The 15929-nt window shown below is 40.5% G+C and overlaps 1 protein-coding gene across 1 annotated transcript in view; it reads right to left on the minus strand.

Annotated features, from left to right (window-relative positions):
* The window catches only part of LOC114040715 (mucin-5AC-like), a 37028-nt gene that overhangs the window by 18589 nt on the left and 2510 nt on the right, over window positions 1-15929 (minus strand). The window contains exon 2 of the mRNA XM_027858861.1: window positions 10871-13901. Within this exon, the coding sequence (XP_027714662.1) occupies window positions 10871-13901 (3031 nt within the window). The remainder of the gene's footprint in view (window positions 1-10870; window positions 13902-15929) is intronic.

The raw sequence follows: 15929 nt of genomic DNA on the forward strand, positions 1-15929 counted from the left end.
CAATTGAGATTAAGTGGTTTGCCCAGGGTCACACAGCTAGTGAGTGTCATGTGTCTGAGGCCAGATTTCAACTCAGGTCCTCCTGACTTCAGGGCCAGTGATCTATCCACTGTGCCAACTAGCTTCCCCTAGGTTATTCTATTTTTTAAAGTGTTATTTTCTTTAGCATTTTTTTGGGTCTCCTTTACCAAGCTGTTAACTCCTTTTTCATGATTTTCTGTCATCACTCTTATTTCTTTTCCCAATTTTTTCTCTGCCTCTTTTACTTGATTTTCAAAATCCATTTGAGCTCTTCCAAGACCTGAGACCAATTCATGTTTTTCTTGGAGGCTTTGGATGTAGGAGCTTTGACTTTGTTGTCTTCTTCTAAGTGTGTTTTGATCTTCCTTTTCACCAAAATAAGTTTCTGTAGTCAGGGTTTTTTTTCCGCATTGTTTGCTCATTTCTCACCCTATTACTTGATTTTTTTTTATTAATTTATTTTAATTTATCAACAATCACTTCCATAAGCTTTCGAGTTTTAAATTTTTCTCCCCCTCCCTCCCTACCTCCCTCCCCAAGATGGCGTACAATCTAATATAGACTATACATATACATTCCTATTAAACATATTTTCACATTAGTCATGTTGTAAGTAAGAATTAGAACTAATAGGAGGAACCACCAGAAAGAGGAAACAAAACATAACAGAAGAAAAAAATTGCAAATAGTATGCTTTGATCTGCATTCAAACTCCATACTCTTTCTTTGGATGTGGATAGCATTTTCCATCATGAGGCTTCTGGAGATGTCTTAGATCCTTGTATTGCTCAAAGGGGTTAAGTCTGTCAAAGTCAGTCATCACTCAATGTGGCTGTTACTGTGTACAACATTCTCCTGGTTCTGCTCACTTCACTCAGCATCAAACCATACAAGTCTTTCCAGGTATATCTGAAGTCTGCCTGTTCATCATTTCTTATAGCACAATAGTATTCCATTACATTTATATATCACATTCACAATTATGATTACTATCTGTGTCTTTCTCTCCATCCTTCTCCCACTCCCCCCCCGTTTATGCTTTTCTTTCTCCTTTCTCCTTTTCCCTCCTCACTAATGTTTTGCTTTTGACTACCACCTCCCTCAGTCCCACATCCCTTTTATTAACCCCCTCCCTTTTCTTTCCCCTTTTCACTCCTACTGCCTATAGGGTATGTTAGATTTCTATGCCTAACTGATTATGTTATTCTCTTCTTGAGTCAAATATGATGAGAGTAAGGTTCAAACAATACTCATCTTCTTCCCTTCTTTCCCTCTGCTGTAATAGAGTTTTGTGCCTTTTCCTGTGATGTAATTTACCCTTTTCTGCCTCCTCCTTTCCTGTTCTCTCAGTACATTTTCTTAGTTACATCAGATTAATTCACTTACTTGGATCCATTTAACCCACTTGAGTAGATTTTTTTCCATCATTTTATCAAAGTCAATTTATACCCAACTCCTTTAACATGGTGTAGTAACAATACAGTTCTCAAGAGTTACAAATGTCATCTTCCCTTGTAGGGGTGTAAACAGTTTGCCCTTATTAGCAACATATTGTATCTTTCTGTCCCATTTGCCTTTTTATGTCTGTCTTGACTCTTGTATTTGAAAATCAAATTTTCTGTTAAGCTCTGGTCTTTTTATCAGGAAGGTATGGAAGTCTCCTATTTCATTGAATGTCCATCTCCTCCCCTCTTCATGTTCCACTTGAGTCTTGTATTTGAAAATCAAATTTTCTATTCAGCTCTGGTCTTTTCATCAAGAATGCTTGAAAGTCCTCTATTTCACTGAATGACTATTTTTCCCCCTGCAGGATTATACTTGGTTTTGCTGGGTAGGTGATTCTTGGTTGTAATCCTATCTCCTTTGCCCTCTGGAATATTATATTCCATGCCCTGCCGTTCCTTAATGTAGAAGCAGCTAAATCTTGTGTTATCCTGATTGTGTTTCCACAATACTTGAATTGTTTCTTTCTGGCTGCTTGTAATATTTTCTCCTTGACCTGGCAGCTCTGGAATTTAGCTACAATGTTCCTAGGAGTTTTCCTTTGGGGATCTCTTTCAGGAGGAGATGGGTGGATTCTTTCAATTTCTATTTTGCCCCCTGGTTCTAAAATATCAGGGCAGTTTTCCTTGATAATTTCTTGAAAGATGATGTCTAGGCTCTTTTTTTGATCATGGCTTTCAGATAGTCCAATAATTTTTAAAATCTCTCTTCTGGATCTATTTTCCAGGTCAGTTGTTTTTCCAATGAGATATTTCACATTGTTTTCTAATTTTTCATTCTTTTGGATTTGTTTTACAGTGTCTTGATTTCTCATAAAGTCACTAGCTTCCAATTGCTCTATTCTAATTTTTAAGGAAGTATTTTCTTCAGTAATCTTTTGGACATCCTTTTCCATTTGGTCAATTTTGCATTTTAGGGCATTCTTCTCCACATTGGCTTTTTGGACCTCTTTTGCCATTTGGGTTAGGCTATTTTTTAAAGTGTTATTTTCTTCAGTATTTTTTTGGGTCTCCTTTAGCAAGCTTTTGACTTGTTTTTCATGATTTTCTTGCAAGACTCTCAGTTTTTTCCTCTACTTCTCTTACTTGCTTCTCAAAATCCCTTTTGAGCTCTTCCAAGGCCTGGGACTGATTCATATTCTTCTTGGAGGTTTTGGATGTAGGAGCTTTGGCTTCGTTGTCTTTTTCTGGTTGTATATTTTGATCTTCTTTGTCACCAAAGTAAGATAATATAGTCTGACTCTTTTTGCGCTGCTTACTCGTGATCCCAGCCACTCACTTGAGTTTTAAACTCTTTGTTAAGGTAAGGGTCTGCTTCCAATGTTGAGAATGTACTGTCCCAAGTTTCGGGGGTTTGTACAGCTGTTTTCAGAGCTACTTCTAGGGACCTGAAAGTTTTCAGTTCTTCCAGGGTGGTCTGATCAAAGGAGAGGTGTTGACTCCTTTCCTGGCCTGGGCTCTGGTCTGTGAGTGACCACAAGCACTCTTTTCTGCCCTGGAGCTGTGAGGAGGATTCCCTCTCCACCACCACCACAAGCTCCACCACGCCAGTCTTCCTCTTCTTCCTGGGACTGCCACCTAGGACTGTGACTCAGATCCAAGTATGGGCAAAGCAACAGAATCCTCCCTCAGCACCAGCAAAGAGATCTCTGCAGTCCCCCTCCAATCAGCCACTGGATCCCCGCCGCTGCTGCCCTGGGGCAGCGATGGGGTTGGGACTGGACTGTGCTCCTCTCTTACCCATGTTCAATAGACCTTCCCTACTGACCTTCTAAATTTTGTTTGGCTTTTGTGGGTTGAGAAATCTGGAAACCACCACATCTGCCAGTGATTCATCCCCCTGAGGCCTTCTCCGGGTTTGCTTGGGCCTGGTCTGGGCTGGTGCATTTTGCACTGTACTGCGCTCCACTCTCAGCCTGATGCAACAGACCTTTCCCATTGACCTTCCGGGTTGTCTTGGACTGGAAATTTATTTTACTCTGATATTTTGTGGGTTCTGCTACTCTAGAATTTGTTTAGAGTCATTTTTTACAGGTATTTGGAGGGGCTTGGGAGAGCTCCAGTGAGTTCCTGCTTTTACTCCACCATCTTGGCTCCATCCCTAAGACTGTGCTGTTCTGAGAGAACTAAATTATTGAACTATGGTTCCAGGTGCTTAATTCTACTTTTCAGAATTGTTGGTGTAAAAATGTGGGTCTAAGGGCCTTTCAAACCTGTATTAACTCCATCTGCCAGAGAGATGAAAGCCTTTAAAAGAGCTGAGACTCTGAGGGCACTAAGCCAAAGAGCATTTCTGATGGTCTTAGGGCAAGGCATGTTGTGCCTTTTGTAAAAGTATTGGTAAAGAACTTGTAGTCTTTAAACTAAGAAATCTTGGCAAAACCCTAGCCGGGGCTTTCAACTGGGCTTAGAGTAGAGGTGGGACCAACTGTAGCCAAACAGCATCCCCATAGATGTGTCCATCAGAGCAACAGCCAGCCAGCAGGAGCTATCAGGGTAGTGACCAGGAGAGCCTAGGAGTCCAGTGGGGAGATATCAGCATCCTTGTAGTACCTTCTTCCTTTGTGTCTTCGCCACACATGTTGCTTACGTGTGTGTCTCTCATGTACATGCCTTAGTCACAGGTACCCTATATTTCTGTTATAAAACATGTGTGTCCCATACACTTTGGTTATCCTACCTGTGTTTCTTTTCTTCCTTTCCATCTTTCTTTCTTTTAACCTGGCCTCTCCTCAAAAGTCTGTTCTGTTTCTGCCTGCCACCTCCCCCTGGCCCCCATCCTGCCTTCTCATATCCTGCTTCTTCTTCTTCCCAGCTGGGTAAGATGAATTTCTGTACCCAACTATGTGTGTATATATATTCTTTCTTCTTTGAACAGTTCTGATGAGAATGAGGTTTAAGCATTGCCCACTCCCCTCCCCTTCCCATTTCCTCCCTCCACTGTAAAAAAGTCTTTCTTGAGTGTCTCTTTTTTATAAAGTAATTTTCCCCATCCTTCCTATTCCTTCCCCTTCTCCCAGTACAACCATCTTTCTCAATCTTCCAATGGGTATAGAAACCTATCCTGCCCTACAGGAAAATTGAAGGGGAAGGGGATAAGAGAAGCGGGGGGAGAGATAGAAGGGAGGGCAGATTAGGGGAAGGGGTATTCAGAATGCATGCCATCTTGGAGTGGGGGGAGGGATGAGATGGGGAGAAAATTTGGAACTCAAAATCTTCTGGAAGTGAATGTTGAAAACTAAAAATAAATAAAAATAATAAGAATTTCATCTTTAGGATGTGGAAGTCATTATTATGGATCTGTATATATGTATTGAGATAGACTTTTCCCTCAAAAGTCCATGGTCTAGCTAGTCCTTATTAATTCCCCTATCTTCCATGAGCAAATTTGTCTGTGTAGTTGGTGGGATTTTTCTACCAAGAATTGTATTGTTCATTGCCTTGAACATTCTGGTCAAAGCGAATACCTAACCTTTAATAGATTTGGTGGAGAAGCACTGGCCACACCCTTAGCATTGCCCCTTCACCAACAAGACTTCTTTGGTGAGATTGTAATTGGCATGAATAATTATTTAGTCATTAGAACAGTATATACTATGTTGGAGCAGCAAGACTTTGTTGGGCTTTACCACACCTTAGATCAAATAACCCTCATAACCAGTTGGCTCCTTCGGCTATGATTCCCTACTCATTAACTAACTTTCTAGTTTCTAGAAGCTTGTTTTCTCAGTGAGAGAAATTATTATTCTATTAGATTAATAACCAATTATTAAGTTTGGATCCAAGTTTTTCTTCTCAGTTTCCTCAGTAAGGCCCAGCTCTTGTTAAAGTCAATCTCTGAAGGACATGACTGATTGATGCGATTACTCTTAGCCCTTAAGAAACATGCTCTTTAATTTTGGATGGGACCCTACCTAACTAGGAGACCTAACTTCTGTTTAGAGTATAAATAGAATCTAGTCTGGATAGTCCTTACCCTGGGGAAAGGAGCCCCTGTCCCTGTACCCCTTCATTACAGTTTAGGGTGACATAACTCATGAAGGAGAAAACCAGAGTGGTCTGAATGGAGATAGATTCCCCTGTCCAAGATTACTGGAGGTGGCTGAGTAGAGCTACATTCTCAGCAGGAAGAGCTGAAGACTTTTAGCCATCTCCTCATTAAATGTCCCCCAATCAGGGTTAATTTTCACTTGCCAAGGGAATTCTCTTTCAGACATTATTTAAAGCTTCCAGGGTCCCCATTGGGTGTCTTTGGTTACTGACAGAAACTACTTACCATCAATTTATTGATTGCCAGCTAGCCTAATTAATGAGTTGATTATTAATTACCCATAAATTTTGTCTCTCAGGATTTTTCATTCATTACATCAGGCCCTTGGTATTGAGAAGGGGCTGCCCTGGATACGAATGTGAATATCTAGTCATTTGATATGCATATGCTCCACAGTAAATTTATAAAAATGACTTCATAAAATCCTCAAAATCTAGAGTTAAAGGAGACTTCAGAAATCATTTACTCCAATTCTTATTCAAAGCACCAATGTCATATACAATATCCCTAGCAAGTAAACTCAGCTTCTATTGGAATGCTTCCATTGATGAGTGAGTGACTCATGAAGCAATCTCCTCAGTGTCACTTAAAATGTCCTCCCAAGTTGTTCATCTTTCATTCCTGTCAAAAAGGAATTCTTTTCTCATATATTACGAATTGTTAGGCAGTTCTTCCTTATAAAGAGCCAAATTCTGCCCCCCCCCCCATAACTCTGGCCAGTTGGGGGCAATGTGTTGTAGTGCAAAGAAGACTGATCTTAAAGTTCAAAGGTCTGGGCTGAAACACCATCCCTTCTACTTGCCAGCTATGTGATATTGGGCAGTTTACAATACCTCTATTACCTTGAATTTCCATATCTGTAAAATGGATATAATTCTCTCTGTACTACTCACCACAAAAGGTGGTTTTGAAAAAGTGCCTTGTGAGCCTGCAAGTACCATCTGGGCAGGAGCTCTTATCTGCCCTAATTCTGCCCTTTGGAATCACAGAATGAATTTAATTCCTCTTATCAATCAATTAGCAAATATTTATAAAGTACCTACTGTGTGCCAGACCCTGTGCTAAGCACCTCTTCTGGGTAAGAGTCTTTTTAATAGTTAGAGGTAGTCATCATGTCTTCTCTAAGTCTTCTTTTCTAGGCTAAAATCCTTATTTCCTTTAAGGAATCCATTTAGGTCAGAAGGGTGGGGAACCTGTGGCCTCGAAGCCACATGTGGCCTTCTAGGTCCTCAGGTGTGGCCTTTTGACTGAGTCCAAGTTTTACAGAACAAATCCTTTTATGAAGGGAATTTGTTCTGTGAAGTTTGGATTCAGTCAAAGGGCTATACTTGAGGACCTGGAGGGCCACCTGTGGCCTCGAGGCCGTCGGTTCCTCATCCTGGTTTTAGAGCATTGTTCGGTTCTCTGTCTGGAAACGCTCCAGCTTGTCAGTGTCTCTTTGCAAAGGCAGTACTCAAAAGCTGGAAGAGGTGTGCTGAGGTGGGCTGAGTAGGAGGGAACAAAACAGGGCTATATTACCTTTCTTGTTTTGGGTGCTCTAATCAACAAGCCTTTATTAAATACTTACTGTATGCAAGCCACACTGGCTCTCAGGTAGGCAGTCATCTTCCAGGTGAAGGATCAACCTGTTAAGGAGGACTGTGGCAAGAATCTTGCCAGCAATGACTAAGAGAGACACCCCATGTAATTGTCACAGGACTATCTGTTTCCTTTAGTTTATAGCAATAGACAATGGTAGTATCCTTGAACTCCTGGAGGATAACCTCCTCTTGCCGTATAACCCGGAAAATTTGCATGAGCGATGGACCTCCCACTTTGTAAATCTCAGCTGGAATAGAGTCTGCACCAGGCTCTTTGCCACAGGAGAGGAGCCTAATGACATTCAAAACCTCTTCTTTAGTTGGAAATCGGGCTGGAGAGGGATTGACTTCAACCCAAGGTAAACAGTTAATGGCTTCACCATTGACTGATAATGGTCTATTAACACTATAGAAGTGTTCAGCCCATCTCTCCAGGATCATGTCCTTATCACTAATCAATGTGGCTCCATCAGCGCTGAGTAGTTGAGATGCACCATACATCTTTAGCCCATAAATAGCCTTCAGGGCATCATAAAAGCACTTTGGATTGTTACTATCTGTGTAAAACCGAATTTCATCTTCCTTTTTACTGAGCCAAGAATCCTGCATCTAAGCCTTCACTTGTATTTTACTTTTGAAGGAGTTAAATGCTGCTTTCTTAGAGATAGATGATCTATCCTGCTGGTAAACTTTGTGGAGTTTTTGTTTTTCATTTAGCAGATTCTGAATTTCCCCATGCCAGGAAATGGAATTGCTTTCATTTGACTTGACTTAGGAAGATTCTGAAGATCACCTGGCAGGATAAGGTTCTGGACGAGAGGTCTTTTCTTGAACTAAACTGCCAAGCATTCAAATTCTACTGAAGAGAATGTAACTCTGATGGGCTGGCCATGTTGTTTAAATGCCAAACATATGCTTGCCTAAAAGACTATTTTATGAAGATCTCCCACAAGGCAGTTGCTCACACGGTGGTCAGAAGAAGCGATACAAAGACACTCTCAAAGTATCTCTGAAAAACTTTCGAATTGATTGTGTGACATGGGAGACCCTGGCAAAGGACTGCTCAGCATGGCATACCCGCATCAAAGAAGGCACTTTACTCTATGAATAAAGCAGAATCAAAGTGGCTCAAAAGAAACACAATATACACAAATTTATAGAATTCATCCTAAATGTTCACATGCAGTATTTGTGCCCGTCCTGTGGTAGAGCTTTCTGAACTTGTATTGGTCTGAGCAGCCCCAGCCGGACATACTGTAACTAGACTTTAACATCGTGATGTCATTTTGGTCCTCTTTGAGAACAAAGGATGCCAGCCAATCAACTGTGTGCAAGGTACAGTGGTAAGCACTGGTGATACAAAAAAAGGCAAAAATTAAACCAAAACAAAAAGTCCCTGCCCTCAAGGGCTATCTTCTTACTCCACTATTCACTCCAGTCTACTGGAGGAGCTCACAGTCTGTCTCCTTTTATCAATGCAGACCAAGATTAGATGTGTTAGCTTTTGTGGCTGCCCTCTTGCAATCTTGCCTCAGTGAATTGGCTGTTCACTATAACATAGAGGTGGTATTTTTTTCAAATGAACAGCTTTTGTCTGTCTTCTCTATTGTGTACTTATGCACTTGCTTTTTTGAACTTAACATTAAGTGTAGAACTTAACTTTTCTTTTTAACTTAATTTTGTTAATCTTACCCTTATCTCCCACAATTGCCCTCCATGAGCCCTATTCTGCAGCTAGGCTGGACTATATTATGTTCCTTCCATTGCTTTTCAGTCCGTGCTTAGAATACTTTCGAACCCTACCTATCCTTCAAAGTCCAGCTCAAATGACCTCCATGAAACTTGATACTCCAGTCAGAAATGATCATTCTTCAGACCTTTAATAATGCTTTAAAACTCTCTTATACTTTCTTATATTTATTGTATATTACTAAATCCCTCCCCTCACAAGGTTCCCTGCCAGTTTGTAAATTCTCTGGACAAAGGGACTTTGTCTTTATTACTACTTTATTACTGAAAGTTGGAACTGCTGGAGGATGGAATGAATTGACTTAGGAGGTAGTGTTTTCTCCTTTGTTGGAACAGAGACTAGATGACTATTTTTTTAAAGGAATTTTTCTTCATGTACATATTAGGCTAGGTGGCTGCTGAGATCCGTCTGTAAGATAGAGGGGACTTTCATAGATTATGTAAATGCTTTTTGTATTTTTCTGTGTATCACAGTGATTTTCACATATTATATTCTTAATGATTCTGAAACACAAAAGCATGGGAAAGCAGAAGGGGAAAAGGAAAAAAGGTAAAGAGAACTAGAAGATATGGAAGGAAGGAGTGGAAGGAGGGAGGAGAAGTAAAGAAAGGAGAGAAGGAAGAAAAAGAAGAAAAGAAATATGAAAGTTGGAATAAAGGAGATACAAAAAGAAGGTAGAGAAAATAGAAAAGGAAAGAGGGAAGGTAATGATACAGGAAAGGAGAAGGAAAATGAAGGAGAGACAAGTAAAAGAAGGGAATAGAGAAAGAAGGGAGGAATAAGAGAGAGGGGCAAAGGCAGAAAACAGAAAAGCACAACAGAAAGACAAAGACTACCAGAGTCATAAAAAGTAAAGAAGGAAAAAAATGGGAGTTTTCCTTTCATTGACCTATCTGTATCCATCCACCCATTCTTGAGCCCTTTTATGGATTGTAGAAAGCAATAAGTGCTTGGGCTTTCTGTCTGGCTTATTGGACACTGGAGAAAGAATGGACAAAAAATGAGTCATTGTTAGAGGAACATTGGTTCATTTAGTATTCAACTGCAAGGATTGTTGTTCAGTCATGTCTGACTCTTTATGACTCCATTTGGGGTTTTCTTGACTGAGACACTGGAGTGGTTTACTATTTCCTTCTCCAACTCATTTATGGATGAGGAAACTGAGGCAAACAGGGTTGAGTGACTTGCCCAGGGTCACACATTAAGTGTTTGAGGCCAGATTTGAACTTGAGAAAATAAGTCTTTCTGACTTCAGGCCCAGCACTGTATCTGCTACACCTCTTAGCTGCTGCAAGGATTGAGTATCCTTTATTTAAAATAAGCACCTGTTAAGTATCATAAAATCAATATGGAGATTTCTTTACTAAATAAAAGTCTCAATTAGAGTTTGATAAATTTTACTTAGTTTTATTTGATTTTATTTAGGACCAAAGCTGTTGATTGTTTTGCTTTCTGCTGAAGTCTTAGAGTCCTAGTATAGTACCATATATGGCTTAGTGGACTTGAATACATTGGTGTGAGTGGATGGAGGGGACTTGGAAACATTAATGTTTAACTGAGTTTCTTTCCATTAACATTATGGGATCTGCATGGGTTCTCTTTCTTCTTTGGAAGGTTTTGTAAGTTTGACAGGTTTTTCTTTTTTGGGGTCTGAAGATGGTTGAATAAATTTATCCACTGAACTTGGACAAGGGGAAAAGGGCACTTGCATAGGTTCTCTCTGATGATATGAAGAGCAAGAGGGAACTTGAATGTCAAAGAATTCATCCACATAATCTTTTGATAAACTTGAAGTTGGAGCATGGGTTTGGATAGATTTTCTTGATGGAATTGATCCTGGAAAAGGGGGAATTTCAAAGTATTCTTTAAGTGAACGTTCTCTAGAAGCAGTAGGAGCTTGTGTTAATTCTCCCATTGAACTGGACTCAGAGGAAAGAGAATTGTGTATGGATTCTTTTGGCAAAACCTTTGAGAAATGGATAATTTCAGTGAAATCTTTTGTTGTACTTGGGGAAGGGGAAGCAGGAACATCTGTGAATTCTTCTGATGATACTGGGCCTGACAAAGGAACATCATCAATGAAATCTTGCGGGTAACTTTGGCCAAGGGAAAGAGGAGTGCCCACAAATTCTTCTGATGAATCTGGACCAGATAAAGGAATAACATCTATGAAATCTTTTAGTGAACTTCGGGCAGAGGAAAGGGGACTTTGCATGGAATCCTCTGATGGACCAAGACCAAATGAGGTAAAAACTTCCATGGATTCTCTCTGGGAGATTGGACTGGAGGATGGAAGAACTTCTGTTAACTCTTCCTGTGAACTTGGGCCACAAGAAGCGGGGATTTGAATAGCTTCTTTCTGGGAACTGCTACTGGAGAGAGGGAAACCCACGGCCTCTCTGTTTGAAGCTAGGCTAAAAGAATCAGTAACTTGAATGGATTCCCTTGCTGAGCTGATGGTGGAGGAAGGATGATCCTTGGAGACTTTCTGTGAACTTTCACTGTAAGAAAAAAGAACTTGAGTGGATTCTCTCTGGGAGCTGATGGTGGAGGGAGGGAGACCCATGGACTCTGTCTGTGAACTTGAGCTGGACAAATCAGAAACATGATCAGATTCCCTCTGGGAGCTGATACTAGTGGACTTTCTCAGAGAACTTGAAGAAGCAAAATTATGAATGGATTCTCTCTGGGAGATGATGGATGGAGAGAGATTCATATACTCTTTCAGTGAACTTTGGCTAGGAGAAGTAGGAACTTGAATGAATTGTCTCTGTGAACCTCTACTGGGCACATGGAGATCTTCAGGGAATTCTTGTGGATGACTGAGAATCAAGGGAGGATGAACTTGCATGAATTCTGTCTTGAAACTTAGACCCATGAGTGCTAGAGCTTCCATGACATCACTCACTGAATGCTGGCTGACTGCAGCAGAAATTTTGTCCTCTTCAGGTTCTTTTACTGATGTCAAGTCAGAAATTGGAATAACTGGTAAAGATTCTTTTGTTGAATTTGGTCTAGAATAGCAGGGAAGAACTTCTAAAGGTTCTCTTGTTGAACCTGGGTCTGAAAGAATGGGAAATTCAGAGGAGTCTCTCAGTGAATTTGGGGCTGATGAAGCTGTGTCTTGTATGGATTCTCTCTGTGATCTTAACATCGAGGAAACGTGAACTTCCATTGATTGTTTTGATATACTTGGGCCTAAGGAGGAAGGAAATTGCATAGATCTACTCCCTAAATTTGGGCTTGAAAGGTGGGAAGGTTGTCTAGATTCTTTTGGTGAACCTGGGCGAGGAGAATGGGCTCTCTCACCCTCTGCATATTCTGTTGGGGACCTCAAGCCAGATGAAGGAAACACTTCTGTAGATCCTCTCAAAGAACTTGAAGGAGAAAAAAAGGGAACATCCAAAGACTGTCTTGTTGAAGTTGCTCCAGAGAGAATGGGAAACTCAAAGGGTTCTGTCATGGAGTTTGAGTCAAAGAAAGCTGGACCTTGTATGGATTTTCTCTGTGAACTTGAATCAGAGAAATCAGGAAATTCTATAGATTCTTTTGCCACATTTGACTCTGAAATAGGAGTAATTTGTGTGTATTTACTAATTAAATTTGGACTGAAAGAAGGAGGTGGTTTTTTGGATTCTTTTGGTGAACTTGGGCTAGCAGAGTGCACAATTTCGTTCTCAGAATATTCTATTGCAGGTCTCAAGACAGTGGAAGGAGAGGTAAGAGAAACTGCTGAAGGTTCTCTCAGTGAACTTAGCCCTGATAAAGGAAATTGCATTGATATACTCACTAAATTTGGGCTGGTTGTAGGGGAAACTTGTATAGGCTCCTTTGGTGAACTTGACCTTGGAGAATGGGCAGTCTCACTCTCTGAATAGTCTGTTGGTGACTTTAGGCCAGAAGAAGAAAGCCTGTCCACAGAGCCTTTGAAGGAAATTGAAGTGGAAAGAGGGGGAATGTCTAATGATTCTCTTACTGAAATTAGTCTAGAGATAATTGGAAAATCAAGGGATCCACTCATGAAGTTTGGGACAAAGAAAGCAGGTCCTTGTATAGATTCTCGCCTTGACCTTGAGGTGGAAGGAGACATTTCCATGGATTGTTTTGATATACCTGTTTCTGAAAAAGGAGGAAGTGGTAATGATTTACTTGATAATCTAGGACTGGTACTAGGGGAAGGTTGTGCACGTTCTCTTGGGAAACTTGGGGAGGAATAGACAGTCTCAGTCTCTTTAAATTCCATTGATGACTTTACAACAGAAGAAGGAAAAACTTCTGTAGCTCCTCTTGACAAACTAAAAGTGGAAGCAGGGACAACATCTATGGATTCTTTCAGTGAATTTGAGGAAGATAAAGCAGAATCTTGTATGGATTGCCTCTGTGAACTTGACATAAAAGAGGAAGGATCATCTGTTACTTGTTTTAGAACACCTGGTCCTGAGAAAAGAGATAGCGTGGGCTTTTTCAGTAATCTAGGGCTAGTAATAGGAGAAGGCTGTGCAGATCCCCTTGGTGAGCTTGGATTAGGAGAATGAGCACACTCACTCTCTCCATATTCTGTTGGTGATTTTAGGCCAGAAGAAGTAGGAACATGTGCAGATATTCTTGAAGAACTGGAGGTGTGGAGAGAGGGAACTGCAAAGGATTCTCTTGTTGAACTTGACTTAGAGATAGTAGGAAATTCAAAGGATTCCCTTATTGAATTTGGGCTAGATAAAGCAGGAGCCTGTGTTGATTCTTTATGTGAAGTTGGCACAGAAAAATCAGGAACTTCCATGAAATGCTGGGATATGCTTGGTCCAGAGCAATAAGGATATGTAAAAGTCTTACTTAGTAGTCTAGGACTGGCAGCTGGGGAAGGTTGTGCTGACCGAGTACCATCATCTTTTGCAAATTCCACTGGAGACTGTAAGCCAGGTGATTGCTGACCTTCTTTTGTTTCTTTGGAAGAAGTTAATGTGGAAAGAAGAGGAACTTGTAAGGATTCTCTTGTGGAACTTGGCCCAGAGATAATGGGAAATTCAAAGGATTCTCTTACTAAATTTGGAAAAGAGGATAGACCCTGTATTGATTCTCCCTCTGAAGTTGTCACAGAAAATGCTGGATTTTCCACAGATTCTTTTGAAGTACAGGCCCTTGAGAAAGAAGGAAATTGTATGGACTTGCTCTCTAAATTTTGACCATAGAGACAAAGAGTTTGAAAATTTGTGCCAGAAAAAGAAGGAACTTGTAAAGATTTACTTGGGGCAGTAGGGGCAGAGAAAGTATAAACTTCCGTAGCTTCTCTTGCTGAACTTTGACTGTAGATAACAGCATCTTTTTCTCCTACTGACCTTGAATAAGAGACAGAATGATCTTGAATGGGGTCTTCCTCTGTGTGCAATGTTAATAAAAAGGAAATATCCATAGATTCTTTTGTCAAAGTTGAGCCTGAGACCGAGTGAATTTCCACTGATTCTTGTGTTGAATGTTGGTCTGAAATAGAGGAAACTCCTGGGTGTTCTCTTGATGTAACTGTGCCAGAGAAAAAAGGAATTTGCCCGTGTTTGCTCAATGAAATTTCCCTAGGTAAAGTGGGAAATTCCTTGGACAATTCTGCCAAATATGACTCTGACAGAGAGGGTACTCTCATAGACTCACTTGCTGAACTTGTGCTAGAGATAGAAGGAACTTGCACAGACTGGCTCAAAGAAATGAGACCTGAGAAAGAGGGAAATTGGATAGATTTGTTTGGTGTATATAATACCAAGGAGGAAGAAACTTGTGGAAATTTGCTCATTGAAATAGTATTAGAGGCCAAGGGAACTTGTTTAAGTTTTTTTGAAATTATGTCAGAGGAGTCAGGAACTTGTTTGGACTCTTTTGATGAAACTGGAACTACGAATGATGGAACATCTCCTATATTTATGCTTGATGAACTTGTGCTAAAGAAAGGAGGGGCTTGTGTGGGTGTTCTTAGAGAAATTGTACCAGAGGCACAGGGAACTTCTTCGTCTTCTGTTGGTGGTCTTGTGTCAGCAAAATCAGGAAGTTGTAGGGATTCTCTGGGTGAAGCTGATGGAGCATCTTCTATGCATATTATGGATGAACCTTGGGAAGAGAAGGTTGGAATTTGTGTGGATTTGCAAATAGCAATAGCAGAGTAGGTAGCAGGAATTTGTACAGCTTCTCTTAGAAAACTTATGTCAGAAACTTGCGTAGAAGCTCTTGATGAAGTTGGAACCGAGTAAGATGAAATATCTTTTGTATTTATGGTTGATAAATTTGTATCAGAGAAAGAAGGAACCTGAGTAGATTTGTTCACAGCAAGAGCATAATGGGTAGATGGAATTTGTATGATTCCTCTTGGTAAACTTATATCAGATAAATCAGGAAATTGTATGGATTCTCTAGATAAAAATGGACCTGAGAAAGACAGAACTTCTTCTAGGTAAATGGTTGATGAACTTGGGTGAGAAAAAGCAGTGACTTCTGTAGATTTGCTCAGTGAAACAGTGTGAATGGTGGAGGGAACTTTCATGGCTTGCTGAGGTAAACTTTTATCAGAGAAATCAAGTACTTGCATGGATCCTCTGGATGGAACTACAACTGGGAATGATGGAATTTCTTCTATGCATGTTGCAGATGTACTTGGGTCAGAGACAGTAGGAACTTCGGAGGATTTGCTCACTGCCATATCAAGGTTGGCAGAGGGAGTTTGCACGGGTTCTTGTGGCGCTCTCCTGTCAGAAAAATCAGAAACTAGTATGGATTCTCTGTATGAAAATGGAGCTGGGAAAGATATGACTTCCTCTGTGCCAATAGTTGATGAAGGTAGATGAGAGAACTCAGGAACTTGTGTGAATTTACTCACTAAAAGAGTGTGACTCCTGGAGGGAACGTCCAAGGCATCTGACCAAGTACTTGCGGAAGAGCAATCAGGAACTTGTATGGATTCTTTTGATGTAACTAGACATGGGAGAGATGAAATTTCTTCTGTGCACCTTGTGGATGTACTTGGGTCAGAGACAGTAGGAACTTGTGAG

This window comes from Vombatus ursinus, unplaced genomic scaffold (assembly GCF_900497805.2).
Source record: "Vombatus ursinus unplaced genomic scaffold, bare-nosed wombat genome assembly UNPS02013931.1, whole genome shotgun sequence".
NCBI classification, from domain to species: Eukaryota; Metazoa; Chordata; class Mammalia; order Diprotodontia; family Vombatidae; genus Vombatus; species Vombatus ursinus.